The 14,308-nt window shown below is 45.7% G+C and overlaps 3 protein-coding genes across 3 annotated transcripts in view; 2 read left to right on the forward strand and 1 right to left on the reverse strand.

Moving 5' to 3' along the window:
* CS (citrate synthase) overlaps positions 1–3,604 on the forward strand; it is a 33,241-nt gene extending 29,637 nt beyond the window's left edge. The window contains exons 8-11 of the mRNA XM_036251635.1: positions 931–1,060; positions 1,183–1,284; positions 1,494–1,703; positions 2,019–3,604. Coding sequence (XP_036107528.1) covers positions 931–1,060; positions 1,183–1,284; positions 1,494–1,703; positions 2,019–2,189 — 613 coding nt within the window. The 3' untranslated portion in view covers positions 2,190–3,604. The remainder of the gene's footprint in view (positions 1–930; positions 1,061–1,182; positions 1,285–1,493; positions 1,704–2,018) is intronic.
* A 1,504-nt stretch (positions 3,605–5,108) lies between these two features.
* COQ10A (coenzyme Q10A) lies at positions 5,109–8,928 on the reverse strand. The gene is made up of 5 exons (XM_036252183.1): positions 8,647–8,928; positions 7,955–8,107; positions 6,148–6,340; positions 5,805–5,906; positions 5,109–5,316 (listed from the first exon to the last, which is right to left on the reverse strand). Exons 1-5 carry the CDS (start codon positions 8,778–8,780, stop codon positions 5,149–5,151), a joined length of 750 nt encoding a protein of 249 aa, XP_036108076.1. The 5' UTR covers positions 8,781–8,928; the 3' UTR covers positions 5,109–5,148.
* A 1,926-nt stretch (positions 8,929–10,854) lies between these two features.
* LOC118624418 (60S ribosomal protein L39-like) lies at positions 10,855–11,184 on the forward strand. The gene has a single exon (XM_036252674.1). The coding sequence runs from the start codon at positions 10,889–10,891 to the stop codon at positions 11,042–11,044; it is 156 nt and encodes a 51-aa protein (XP_036108567.1). The 5' UTR covers positions 10,855–10,888; the 3' UTR covers positions 11,045–11,184.
* Positions 11,185–14,308: the final 3,124 nt, after the last annotated feature.

Consider the following 14,308-nt stretch of genomic DNA (forward strand, 5'->3'; position numbering starts at 1 on the left):
CATCCCCAGGGGATGTGCAGGAGGCAGCTGATCGATGTTTTTCCTCTCACTTGATGTTTCTATCTCTTGCCCTTCCTCTCAAAAAAAAAAATCAATAAAACATATTTTTCAAAAAAGGTCAAGAGGTCCCTGGCCGGTTTGGCTCAGCGGTTAGGGCATCGGCCCGCAGTCCAGAGAGACCCGGGTTCAGTTCCCGCTAAGGGCACATACCTCAGTTGCAGTTTGTCCCCGGCTCTGGTTGGGTTGTGCGGGTGGCAATCACTTGATGTGTCCCTTTCACGTCGATGTTTTTCTCCCTCTCTCTCTCCCTCCCACTCTATCTGAACAAAATATGGAAAAATGTCCTCGGGTGAGGATTTAAAAAAAAAAAAAGGTCAAGAGGTATAGGGAAATTATAACCAAGCCAGAGCAAGAAAAATAGTGCTTCTAGCTGGAAAAAGGTACTAGCTGCTCCCATTAAGTTTTCCATTAGCTTTCCAGGAGCTCCCTCTTCTGGCCATTGCTTATTAAAACTCCAGTGATCGGTTGCAGTTTGTCCCTGGCCCTGGTTGGTTGTGCGGGTGGCAGCCACTCGATGTGTCCCTTCACATCGATGTTTCTCTCTCTCTCTCCCTTCCTCTCTCTCCCTCCCACTCTATCTGTACAAAAAATAAAATAAAATAAAAAAATAAAACTCCAGTGAGAGTCAGGGAGCTTGGCACTCAGGCAGGCATCATCAACCAGTACCTTCTCCAGCTTTGTGGATTAGTGAACAAAGGCTGGTAATGAGATTGGGACATTTCTTACAAGGGCTTATGAATAATTGACTGGCTGGTGTGTGCCCATAACTAGGCTAATATGTGACAAATAGAGAACAACAAAGTCTGTATTTCCATAATCTGCCCCTTTTTTCTCTTTTTCTTGGCCTCGATTCTCCTTATTTCTCCACAGTGACCATGAAGGTGGCAATGTCAGTGCCCATACCAGCCACTTGGTGGGCAGTGCTCTTTCAGACCCCTACCTGTCCTTTGCAGCAGCCATGAATGGGCTGGCAGGGCCCCTACATGGACTGGCAAATCAGGTAAGACTATTCTTTTTCTTTTTCTGATCCATGTTTTTCTTAGTCCCATGCTTTTGTTTCTGATACTGGCATTTTCCTTGGCATATGTATTGACACTCTTATTCCCCAAACTTGATCCATAGGAAGTGCTTGTCTGGCTAACACAACTACAGAAGGAAGTTGGCAAAGATGTGTCAGATGAGAAGTTACGAGACTACATCTGGAACACACTCAACTCAGGGCGGGTAAACAGATGCTTAGCAACTAGGAAAGAAACCAAGACCCAAGTTCTGCAATTTGGAAAAATTAAGGAGAAAGAATGAGAAGTGATCCCTAAATTAGAGATCACCCACCCCTGCTCCCGATTTTTCTATCCTGAAGAATTTAGAAAAGATAAAGAATCTCTACCTGAGAATATAATTGGCTTTTTTTCCTCCTCACTCTTAATTTACAGGTTGTCCCAGGCTATGGCCATGCAGTACTGAGAAAGACTGATCCACGATACACGTGTCAGCGAGAGTTTGCTCTGAAACACCTGCCTAATGACCCCATGTTTAAGCTGGTTGCTCAGCTGTACAAGATTGTGCCCAATGTCCTCTTAGAGCAGGGCAAGGCCAAGAATCCTTGGCCCAATGTAGACGCTCACAGTGGGGTGCTGCTCCAGGTGAGTCTTCCCTTCCCTGCTTTCCCTTCAGTTTGTACCAAACCCTACTATTTTCTGGCATGCACAAAATCAATTCCCTAGTCAGAGCAGGGACTCTTATACCTCTTTCCTTACCTTTTTGATGAAGTTGCCTGTGTTTGGGGAGGTGTAGGCAGGAGGAAAAGGGTGCTCGCTTTTCAGAATCCCAATTGCTATACTTTTTCCCAGTGTCATTTCTGTTTAAGGCTAACTGGGTTAAAGTTTCCATAATCCTGGGTTTGTAAATGCCACTACCTCTGGGCCTTTAACAAAACACTGTTCTCTTTTACCTTACAGTACTATGGTATGACGGAGATGAATTACTACACAGTCCTGTTCGGGGTGTCACGAGCTTTGGGTGTACTAGCTCAGCTCATCTGGAGCCGAGCCCTCGGCTTCCCTCTAGAGAGGCCCAAGTCCATGAGCACGGATGGTCTGATGAAGTTTGTGGACTCTAAGTCAGGGTAAAACTGGAGACGGGCGGGAAACTACCAGAAGTGAGGAAGCTTTAAAAAAAAAGTATACTTTTGTTTTGTTTCAGGGGGCTTTTTAAAGACTTAAGATTAAATTGTATCTGAGGCACTGATAATAAGTTTGAGGTTAAAATACAAATTAAGACTTTAAAAGATGAAAAGTGACCCCTTTTCCCCTAACCAGCTCTTTTTCCCTGCCTGGTATAAGTTGCCCATCAACTGTATGATGACCAGGACTAATATGGAATGGGTTAGATCTGGCCCCCAATACCGTCCCTACAATGAGAGTCTGGCTTCTCTTTCCCTGGGTCAAAGCTGATTGTAGAGAATCTGCAGTCACTTCAGAGCTTTTGGTTCTATTCTGCCCCACCCTCAATAGGCCAGCAAACCAGGACTCTGCCCCTTGTGTTTCCATAGGAATCATGTTGGATTGCCAGCTGTACCAAGCCCTGTTGCCCTCTCCCATATGCAGAGACACTTCCTAACAAGACCCATTGGTTAGCTGGACATGCTTTGGGCTTTTTTTTTTTATGCTACCAGATGGCCATAAAGGCCATGACCATAAAGCTCATGGCATTTATTGTTACTGGCACCCAGTGTTTGATTTTTATTTCTCTTTTTAAAATTATCCCATAAAAATTAAGATCTGGGAGTGTTCTATTCTCCACTACTTTAATACCTCCTTTGAGATTTTCTATATATGCTACATCTCAAGCTGAGGATGATCTGGACCTTCCCCCTCTTGGTCCATACAAGAGACCTCTTGCAGCAGGTTGTAGAAACCACTGTCTGATACAGGGTCTTTCCCAGTCATTTGGCTTTATCAGTACTTAACATGAACTAAGTTTTTTAGCCATTACCCTGACCTTTTTTCCCTTTATTTTAGTATGTTGTGGGCCATAGAATAGGGACTTAGGAATGACCAGCATGATATATTCATGGTCTTGGTCCCAGGGGTACTAGCACCTTTTTTTGAGCAGGGACATGATTTAAGTTCAGACATGGTCTTCTTTGAATATCAAGTCCTAGGGCTGAGGGCATTAAAAATAGTAAGCCTCCCTCCTCATCCCCTGCCACAAGAAAATATTCCTTTATTTATCAAGGTCCTTATCCTGACTGCCCCATCCCTAAGACTTCACAGTATAATGTTTGTTTTAGAAGCCCCATCTGCACAGGTCTTCAGTGACTCAGAATGCTCAACTGCCTTTTCTTTAAGAAAGGATTGAAATACACTCCTGCTGTGCCCCCTTCCTCCCTCACAACTCCTGCTTGTGTTTGTGTGGATCCCTAATCCCCAGAACCACGCTGTTCAGATGGACACACTGTCTATAAACCCTTGGGTAACTTGTCATGATGCAGACTTCAGGTTGTTCTGTATAAAATGCAAAATAAATGTTTTTATTAACAATGCTTGAGCCTGCTATTAAATAAATCCTGGAAGAATCTATTATGAGGTAAGAAATCTGGCTGGCAAGATCCCAGACTTAGGTGGGGTATAAGTTATCATGTATATCCCTTTATTTTTAGGTAGGTTTTGCTTTCTTTATCCTAATCTGAAGACAGGCTCCCTGTGAGATTTCCAAAGAAGATTTCTGTCTTTCCTGAAGGTTAGAAGTCCTTGACCTTTAGCCCTCATCCTTCCTAATTTTGTTGTAAGGTAGAACACTCAAGGACTTTAGCTGAGACTTCACCTCACAACTGCTGGTGTGACTGATCCAAGGAAACTGGTCCGGCCCACTGGGTGAAAGGAACAAACTATGCCAAAGACAAATAGGGGTAGAACAGCTAGCTCAGGATGTGAATCGCTAGAGTGTTCTGGTACTTCATGGAATGCCTATTCTTTGCAACCTCCCATAAAATAAGAGGTGGTCCTGAGGACATCAGTTATATGGGAGGTCTGAAACCAGATTATTCTATCTTGAGACTCCTGCTGTAACTGACCTTCTGAAAAAGTCTATTAATAGGCAAGGGAGTGGGTACTAGGTCCTGGCTTGTAAAATGTACTACTATAGTTAGCAAGGACACTATGTTCAAGAGGCCTTCCTGCACCTTCACTCTGATAGGAGGGAAGCCATGACTTTGTTCTGTTCTGCTATATCTATATTATTTTCCCAAGAAACTATACAAAAAAGCCAAGCCCTGGCCAGGTGTAGCTTGGATGGTTAGAGTGTCATCCCAATACACCAGGGTTACTGGTTTGATCTCCAGTCAGGGCACATACAGGAAACAACCAATGAATGCATAAATGGATGGAGCAACAAATCAATGTCTGTCTATCTCTCTCTCTCTCTTTCAAATCAATCAATAAAAAACATTTTAAAGCCAAATTCATGCTGTCACAATTTATTGAAATTTTATAAAAACTCAGGCCAAATGGAAGAATAAGGTGCAGCCCAAGAATATAACCCTGTTCAGTGCTTTTTTTTTCTCCTCACCAGTGGGCACTGATGATAAGAAAGTCCCAGGCTTTCCACTAGCGTGGAAATAGTGAGATCATGTGATTTCAAGCTGTGGCCAGATCTCTGGTATCCCCTGAGGCATTTCAAGCAAGCAAAAGTAATTGACCATCCAGTTCCTCTTGTGTCAGAGGAAAAAGCTCAATTTATTCAATCCTTAAGAAAAGTTGCTATTTTTCCTGGTCAGACACTAAGGTACCTTGACAGGGTTCAGAGATGACCACACAGTCCTAATTATAATTCATTGTGAGAAGGCTGCAGGCATATAGGGCTCTCATGATGAGCCTGGTCATTTCCTAAGCACGTGTCCTTTTTATACCCCATGCCTTCTCTTTCCCCCAGCATTTCCAGCCAGCTTAGAGCCCAATTTCTGGAGAACTGAAAGGGAAAACAATATAAACACAAACTCCTCTCAGATTGGAGCAGGAACCAAAATGAAATAAAAGAATTGGGTGAAGAGGAGAGAGTACAAGAGAAGCTAAAGAACAATCTTTTGCCTCAAGTGTGGTGCACCTCATGGAACATCAGTTCACGGGGGATGGCTGTTTCTGGACCAAACTTGGTGGCTGCCCGGCGCTCGAAGGCAGCAACATTCTGTTTGACAACCTCATCAAAAAACATGGTGGCCAGCTGGGAGTGCAGCAGAGAACGAAATTCAAAGGAAATCTGGGAATGGGTAAGAGACAGTCAGAAACTTCAAGACCATGTTGGATAGTCCCTGGCCAAATGCAAGGATACTTATTCAGTGCCTTTCTTCCCCTCCCCCTCTAGTTCCTTAGAGCCCCGCAAAAGCCTTAACTTAGGACTGACTGGGCACAATATTCAAGTTTGATAAAAGGTCAGACCTGTGAAAAGTGTCATTGACTTGGGAAGTGTTAAGTGCTAGTTATACATAAAGAATAACTGTCACGTAGCCCTGGCCAGGTAGCTCAGTTAGAGCATCGTCCCAATACACCAAGGTTGTGGGTTCGATCTCCATCTGGTCAGGGCACATACAAGAAGCAATCAATAAATGCATAAATAAGTGGAACAACAAATCAATGTTTTTCTCCCTAAAAAATCAATTAAAATAAAAAAGAAAATAACTGTCACAGTACCTCAGCTCTGCCCCCACACCCAGTTGTAGCCCTGTGTCATACAGGCTCCTAACTCACCGAAAAGTCCACAGTGCAAGTTCGAGGGTAGGCAGGAATACCAGGGCTGAATCGCCAAATTGTCTCTAAGTGATTGAAGAGCTTGCCATCAGTGCAAACAGCCTAGAATAGGGCAGTCAGGTAGTTAAACATCATACAGTGGGATAAAACCTATAATAAATATAGCACACTATAAGAAGGAATTGAAAGTCATTTTCCTTTCCTTCTAATATTTTATTGGTGACGTATTTGAGATGTGGAGATAAAATCATTACAAGGAAGGCCAAAATGGCCCTTAAATGTAAAAATGCTAGAGAACACAGAAAAAAAACTTCCTGATCAATCTGTCTCAGACAGGCCTCACCTTGACCATGTGAGGTTTGACTGTAGAAACAGCAGAGGTATAACGTTCCATGACAGGTGGAAAGCCAACCTCCAACTGGGCCTTCAGGTGACCTTTGCGGCTGGATACCACCAAAGACTTCTTACACCAGGGCACAAACTCGCAGTACTCCTGGACATTGGACACTACCTCGAACATCTCCTGCATTGAGTACCTAGGGGAAGGAATCAGAGAGGCCAAGGAACTGCCAGCTGATTCAGGCTCCTTGCCCTGGCTGCACTGCCCCCAGTACCTCTGTCCACTAACCATACACCTTCAGGAACTAGAGATCCCAAATAAGCCTGAATGAATTCCCAAATGCAAAGGTGCAAATTTTCATATTAATGGTTAATGTTACTTTGTTTTACAGTTTAGAAAATGCTTTTGCGTTTAGTATCTATTTTTATCTTAAGAGGGCTCATCAAGAAAGAACAGCCCTGGCCGGTTTGGCTCAGCGGTTGGAGCGTCGGCCTGCTGTACAGAGAAAGAAAGAACAGAGGTTGTCAATCATACAAAGACTCAAATCCTGCCGGGGGAGGGGGGGGGGAGGCTCAGTCGATTGAGCATCCTCCCATGGACTGAGGTCCAGGTTCAATTCAGGATCAGGGCACATGCCCGGGTTTCAGGCTAAGTGCCCAGTAGGGGGCGTGCAGGAGGCAGCTGATTGATGTTTCTCACATTGCTATTTCTACCTTTCTCCCTCTCTAAAAAATCAATAAAAACAGTCCTGACCGGTTTGGCTCAGCGGTTAGAGCATCGGCCTGCGGTCCGGAGAGACCCGGGTTGGGTTCCCGCTAAGGGCACATACTTCGGTTGCAGTTTGTCCCCGGCCCTGGTTGGTCGTGCGGTGGCAGCCACTCGATGTGTCCCTTCACGTCGATGTTTCTCTCTCTCTGTCTCTTCCTCTCTCTCCCTCCCACTCTATCTGTACAAAAAATGGAAAAATGTCCTCGGGTGAGGATAAAAAAAAAAAAAATCAATAAAAACATATTTAAAAACAAAAGACTCAAATCCCAACTCTACAACTTTCTAACAGTACAACCCTAGGTACATTACCTGTGCCTCCATTTTCTCACCTGCAAATCAGAAGTAATAACTACCTAATTCATAGGTTTGTTGAAAGGATCAAATGAGAAAATGTGTAAAACACCTAAGCAGCCCTGCCTGGTTTTGCTCAGTGGTTAGAGCGTGGCCCAAGGACTAAAAGGTTTCAGGTTCGATTCCAGTCAAGGGCACGTACCTGGGTTGCAGGTTCAATCCCTGGACCTGGTCGGGGTCATGCGGGAGGCAACCAATCTGTGTATTTCTCTCACATCCATGTTTCTCTCTCTCTCCCCCCATCCCCCTCCCTCCCTTCCCTCCACTCTCCCCCCCAAAAATATGAAAAAAAAAATATCCTCAGGGGAGGATTAACAACACAATAATAATAATAAACCTAAGCGGCCTGCCAGCAGTAACAAGGGCTCACTCAGTGTTACCTATTTTATATTGTGCTCAGAATACATAAAGTTAGGTCAGCAGAGAAACAATACCCTGTTGTCTTATATTGTCCAACTCTAGGTATTCCACTTAATGCACATGCAGAGCAACCAAGAAGAAGGGGAGAGGGGGTTGAGATTAAGGTTGGAAGGCTGGCAGGAGAGGATGAAGGATCGGTAATATATCTGGAAGAGTTGGCCACGGATGAATCTTGCCCACTATTGCGACCCTTGCATTCTAACCTGGACATGGTTATTTATTTGGAGGGGAAGGGAATGTGGAGGGATGCTGGACAGGGGAGGATGCTCACCCCATGATCCTACGTTCGGAGTAAGCCTTTCTCTTGTTGGTGAAGGGAGCAGCAAAGCCCATGAAGGAACGGCTGGGAGTTAAGCCAGCCTCAGCCCCCATGACTTGGGCAGCCCGGGGAAAGAGGGGGCTGCAGGATATCAGAAATCTAAGCCTGAAAGGAAAGGACAGACGATGTCAGGTTTCTTTGGTGTTCAACATTCCCAGATGAAGGAGAAGAGGGGCACATCCCAGAGGAAGGTCGTCCAGACAAGCTTTTCCCCCAGCACCTGCTGCAGCCCGCCAGGCTCCCTGGCCAGGCAGTCACGAGTGCGAAAGGTCGAGGGCAGCCGAGGACAGTGCCGCGGGAGGAGACGGGAAAAAGCAGGGTGCGTGCGAACTGCCAGTTGCCTTTGACTGTGGTCTACGCTACTGCCGAAAGTTAGGAAACATCCTAGGCCCCGAGGCTTCGCCAAGCCCGTTGCTTCCAGGGCATCCGTGAGGAGCAAGAACTGGCTGGGCACCCACCCCGGGGACTTCCTCTCGCGAAAAACTTGCAAAGGTGTTCCAAAGCTGTACATTGGACCCCAGGGTGCGACCGCTGCCACCCCCCTGCCACGCTAATATCCCTGGGCTGCAGTTCTCCACTGCGGAACGTCGGGGTCCTGAGCGACCCCCTTTCCTCCGGTGCGGCCGCCCGCACCTTCTTCTCACCTCATTGGTCGCGGCGATCGCGGAGGGCCGGGGGGCGGGGCCGGGCGCGCGCCCGGGCGGAGCGGGAGGCCGCAGCAGTGCTGGGCCGCCGCGCGCGTCCCGGCGGGGAGCCGCCGCGCGCCCGCCGAGGCCATGCGCGCGACCCTCCCGAGCCCTCGCTCTGACACCCGCGGCGCCTTCCTCGCTCCAGGGGAAGCGGACGCCCAGCAGGTTCTGGGAGCTCGGGCGTGGTGTGGGGCAGCGGCTCCTCTTGCCTTGCTCCGCCCGGGCGGCGGGATGAGCTAGAACTGAAACCGCGACCGGGCTCCCGCAGCTCCCAGTACCCCCACGTCACGCGGTTGCCATGGCTCGGGATGGGGAGAGGGAGGAAGCAAGGGGACTACACGGCTTGTCGGGAGATGTAGTTTCGCACCTCTGGCGAGAAAGAGCACTGGGGTGTGTTTGGGAAGCTGCCGTAGTGCAAAGTCTCCAGGCAAATTACTTGGCCAGTCTGAGGTCATAGACCTGCTACATAAGCACGAAGGCGATTTTGTGGACGTGTCAACAGCAAGTATCTGTTGATTTTTTAGAGGCTTTATCATATTCCACTTTATTTATAGTTAGTTCTATAAATTCTGTTCATCTTTGTAGTCTCCATAGTGTTTAGTACTGTGCTTTACATCTTTGAGAAAGGAAATGTTTATTCCAAGTTCTGGGCTAAGATTTTACATAATTTTCTCCTTTAATATTTTTTAAAACAATTTTTTTTCTTTATTAATTTTAGAGAGAGAGGGAGGGAGAGATAGAAACATCGATGAGAGAGAACATGGATTGGCCGCCTCCTATATGCTCCCCACTGGGGATCAGGTCCACAACCTGGGCATATGCCCTGCCCGCGAATCGAACCAGCGACCTCTTAGTTCATGGATCGATGCTCAACCACTGAGCCACACCTGCCCGGCTCTTTTAATATTTATATAAAGAAGTTGAGGTGGAAAGAATCGCTCTTACTTCTAGGGGAAAAAAAAACATCATTGTCTGGAAAAATATGTACTTGATGAAGGGTGAGACCTCATGGGCAGATGAAACCTAGATAATGAAATGTCACTATACTGCTTTCCATTATGATACAAGGCATAAAAAAATACTCTTGGTGCCCAACCAGTGTGGCTCAGTGGTTGAGCATTGACCCATGTACCAGGAGGTCGCCGGTTCGATTCCTGGTCAGGGCACATGCCCAGGTTGTGGGCCCAATCCTCAGTGGGGGGCATGCAGGAGGCAGCCAATCAATGTTCTCTTTCATTGATTTCTCTCTCCCTCTCCCTAAAATCAATAAAGAAAAAAAAATTTTTTTTTCTACTTATTATTAGATAGAGTGGGAAGGAGGGAGAGAAAGACAGACAGAGAGAAACATCGATGTGACAGAGCCACCAGGACAGGGGACGAACCGCAACCGAGGTACATGCCCTTGACCAGAATTGAACCCCACAACTCATTGGTCCATGGGCCAATTCTTTTTTTTTTTTTTTTTTATCCTCACCCGAGGACATTTTTCCATTTTGTTCAGGTAGAGTGGGAGGGAGAGAGGGGAACAGAGAGAGAGAGAAACATCGATGTGAAAGGAACACATCGAGTGGCTGCCACCCGCACGACCAACCATGGCCGGGGACAAACTGCAACCGAAGTACATGCCCTTAGCGGGAACTGAACCCGGGTCTCTCCAGACCGCAGGCCGACGCTCTAACCGCTGAGCCAAACCGGCCAGGGCCATGGGCCAATTCTTAACTGCTGAGCCAAACTGGCCAGGGCAAGAAAAATTATTTTAAAAAAAGAATGGTGGTGCCTGCTGTTACAATTAAAGATGTTTATGCTACTACATTGCAAGCTCCTCCTTTGCTTTCTAAGTTTTAAGTAAAGCTCTCTACATTCAGGAAAGCTTTGTATAAGTAGTGTCATGTGGGTGGGTAGGTAAAATAATGAAGGACTATGTTGCCACCCTGGTTGGTTTGGCTCAGCAGTTAAAGCCTCAGCCCACAGACAAAAGAGTCGCAGGTTTCTGGTCAAGGGCATGTACCTCGGTTGCAGTTTGTCCCTGGCCGTGGTCAGGGTCCTGCAGGAGGCAACCAGTTGATGTGTCCCTCCCATGTAGATGTTTCTCTCTCTCCCTCCCTCCCACTCTATCTGAAGATAAATAGAAAAATATCCTCAGTCCTTCTCTCTCTTTCTCCGCCATCGTGGTGCGTGTGCTTGACTCTCTTTCGCCATGTCTTCTCATAAGATTTTCAGGATCAAGAGGTTCCTGGCCAAGAAACAAAAGCAGAATCGGCCCATTCCCCAATGGATTCAGATGAAAACTGGTAATAAAATCAGGTACAACTCCAAGAGGAGACATTGGAGAAGAACCAAACTGGGTCTATAAGGAATCACACATGAGAGATGGCTCACACATTTATACTGTATCCAGCTTGCCTGCATCTTACCATAATCACTGAAAATATCACTACTGTCTGGACAGTTGGGCATTTTAATTAGGAAATTATTGGAGGCGTGATTTTCTTTTTTCTGCAGTAGATTGGTTCAGTAATAAATGTGAGACCTTTAAAAAAAAAAAAAAAAAAGAAAAGAAAAATATCCTCAGGTGAGGATTAAAAAAAAAAAAAAAGACAATGTTGCCTTCTGTGTCTAAATGATGTGGAAGAGAGACATCTTACCCAGAAGCAGGGGCCTGGAAACAGATATAAATCCTCCTGTTCCTTCCACTCTTTGAGATTGACATTTATTTTGGACTTTCCTGAATATGGATTGATTTCAAGTTTGAGCCCATTTTATCTGGAATTCAATGAGCAGGAGTCCTCCCTTGAACCCTGGCTTACAGTTAACATTTTGTAAGAAGGTGTTTTAATTCTTATATTTATATATAAAGCCCTAAGTTGGGGAATGATCTCATTTCTTTTTCATTGCTAACATTTCTTCTTTTTCCTTCATCACCCCGACCCCCACCATCAAGATAAATGTCTCCTTTCAGTTCAAAGATGGTAATCTAAAGCCTCTCTCAATGGGTATGTACCTGAGGGACAAATTTACTCTTTCCAATCCCACTTTCTTGTCTAGTCCCACTCCCTCTGACTAAGGGTTTACATATGTGAGACAGTTGTTTCAAGTGAGGAGGAAGGATCTGGCCAGATAAAGACAGAAATTGACTGGGATAATGATGGAAATGTGACCTCATTAACATTCTGCTTTATCGGAATTAACTGCTGAAGAATCCCCAAGGTACAACAGGCCTGCCAAGCCAATTCGCTTGTTGTACCCTACTAATTAGACTAGGTAATTACTGCCTTTTAACTTTTCTTAGTTCATTTCCTGTAGTTCAAACAACCAATTTCCTGCCATTTCCCCATTATTCTGTATTGATAACTTCCTTCAGATACTAACTCAAAATACACCTCCTCCAGGAAGACCCTCTTGACTGAACCCATCTCTCAACACTGTCATGTAAAAGTAGCATGTATCCCATATTCATTATTTGTTTCATGTGTATATATATGTGTTCTTTTACTAAGTTATAAGCTCCACAAAAACAGACACCATTACTTCTAAATTTCTACTTCAAAACCAGTTAGTATAGTGCTGTACTCAATGGTGAGTTTTCAATCAACATTTGTTAGAAAAACGAAAACTGGATCTTTTAATATTTTTCTCTTTATTGATTTTAGAGAGAAAGGAAGGGAGAGGGAGAGGGAGATAGAGACATCAATTGGCCACCTCCTGCATGCCCCCCATTGAGGATTTGGCCCACAACCTGGGCATGTGCCCTGACCAGGAGTCAAACCAGTGACCTCTTGGTGCATGGGTCAGCACTCAACCACTGAGCCACACCTCCCAGGCTGAAACTGAATCTTTTTTTTTTTTATCCTCACCCGAGGACATTTTTCCATTTTTTGTTCAGATAGAGTGGGAGGGAGGGGGAGAGAGAGAGAGAGAGAGAGAGAGGGAAACATCAACGTGAAAGGGACACATCGAGTGGCTGCCTCCCACACGACCAACCAGGGCCAGGGACAAACTGCAACCGAGGTACGTGCCCTTAGCAAAAACCAAACCTGCGTCTCTCTGGACCGCAGGCCGATGCTCTAACCACTGAGCGAAACCGGCCAGGGCTGAAAACTGAATCTTAAAGACAGACGGGCATCTGCCTAGATTTATCCAAATATAAATTCAGTAGTTGAATCCAGTACGACTGTCCACATTAAAGGGCTTTGCCACCACCTCTGAACTCCTTCTCCCCAACCCTATGCAGCTCCTTGAGCCCTGGAAGTATCTGTGTTACCTACATTATTTTCCTTTTTTCCCTACTGGGAAATCCTCTTTCTGTACTCTGGATAACATTAAAAATAACTTTTCTAGCCCTTCCTCCTCTTTCCAGCTGCCCAAAGAACCTGGCTGGCAACCACCCTTGTTCACCTCCACTCCAGAGCCAGAACCAGGCACGTGACTCCAGCTCAACTCCTGACTCCCAATTCCTCAGGTTACCAAGAGCTATTTCAGGCCATAGAGGCCACAGAGTCCCCTCCTCCCCATTCTCTGGGCCATATCCTAGCTTAGCCCTCCCTGGAAGTTCCGTTATACCCAATAGCCAAGTCAGCATACCCCAACACCCATATCCATCTCATCTCCAGCTACCTTCAGTTTCTACTTTTTTCAGCCTCATCTTCATCATCATCATCATCATCATCAAATATTAAGTGCCTGTTCCCATGTGCTGCTCTGCTAGAGGTATAAAGAATAACATCTACTGTTGCCTTCAGAGAGCCCAAAATCATTTTTTTCATAGAAAAACAAACAATGTGAAGTCCTGTGGTGAAATAAAGACTAGCTATTAAAATCCATTCTGAATTTGTTGGACACTTGTATGTCAAAGATGGAAGGTGAAATGGACAATAAAGGTGTGCAATTTAAATGTGACTGCTGCAGGGTCAAGTAAGTAAGTGTTAAGGAGACCCAATAAAAGGGAAAGAACCTGATAAACAAGGAAGACTTCCTGGAAGAGGTAAGTTTTACATACTATTGTAAATTTTATTTTCAATATGGTAAAAAAATAACAATATATATTAAAAGTATATAGTGATAGCCCTGGCTGGTTTGGCTCAGCGGTTAGAGCATTGCCCACGGACTGGAGAGTCTGGGGTTTGGATCCCGCTAAGGGCAGGTACCTTGGCTGCAGTTTGTCCCCGCCCCCTTGGGGTTGTGGAGTCATGTGGTCCTGTTGGTGGCAACTAGTCTATGTGTCTCTTTCTCATGGATGTTTCTCTCTTTCTCCCTCCTGCTCTATCTGAAGATAAACGGGGGGGGGGGGGGGGGGGGGGGGGGGGTCCTTGCCCTGGCCGGTTTGGCTCGCCGGTTAGAGCATTGGCCTATGGTCCCGAGAGACCCCGGTTCGGTTCCCACTAAGGGTATTTACCTCGGTTGCAGTTTGTCCCCGGCCCTGGTTGGGTAGTGCCCGATGCACGTCCCTTTCACATTAATGTTTCTCTCTCTCTCTTCCTCCCACTCTATCTGAACAAAATATAAAAGAATGTCCTCCGGTGAGGATAAAAAAAAGTATATAGTGATAGATACATTTTCTTTTTCTTTTTTTAAATTCTCATCTGAGGATATTTTCCCATTTATCTTCAGATAGAGTGGG

This window comes from Molossus molossus, unplaced genomic scaffold (assembly GCF_014108415.1).
Source record: "Molossus molossus isolate mMolMol1 unplaced genomic scaffold, mMolMol1.p scaffold_m16_p_10, whole genome shotgun sequence".
Classification (NCBI taxonomy): domain Eukaryota; kingdom Metazoa; phylum Chordata; class Mammalia; order Chiroptera; family Molossidae; genus Molossus; species Molossus molossus.

Bases quoted from the DNA above. Each gene is read 5' to 3' on its own strand.
- COQ10A (XM_036252183.1), bottom strand. From the start codon at position 8,780: ATGGCCTCGGCGGGCGCGCGGCGGCTCCCCGCCGGGACGCGCGCGGCG. The intron at 6,341-7,954 runs GTGAGCATCCTC...TCCTTCCCCTAG, and splicing joins TCCGAACGTAGGATCATGGG to GTACTCAATGCAGGAGATGT. The intron at 5,317-5,804 runs GTGAGTTAGGAG...ACCCATTCCCAG, and splicing joins CTTGCACTGTGGACTTTTCG to ATTTCCTTTGAATTTCGTTC.
- LOC118624418 (XM_036252674.1), top strand. From the start codon at position 10,889: ATGTCTTCTCATAAGATTTTCAGGATCAAGAGGTTCCTGGCCAAGAAA.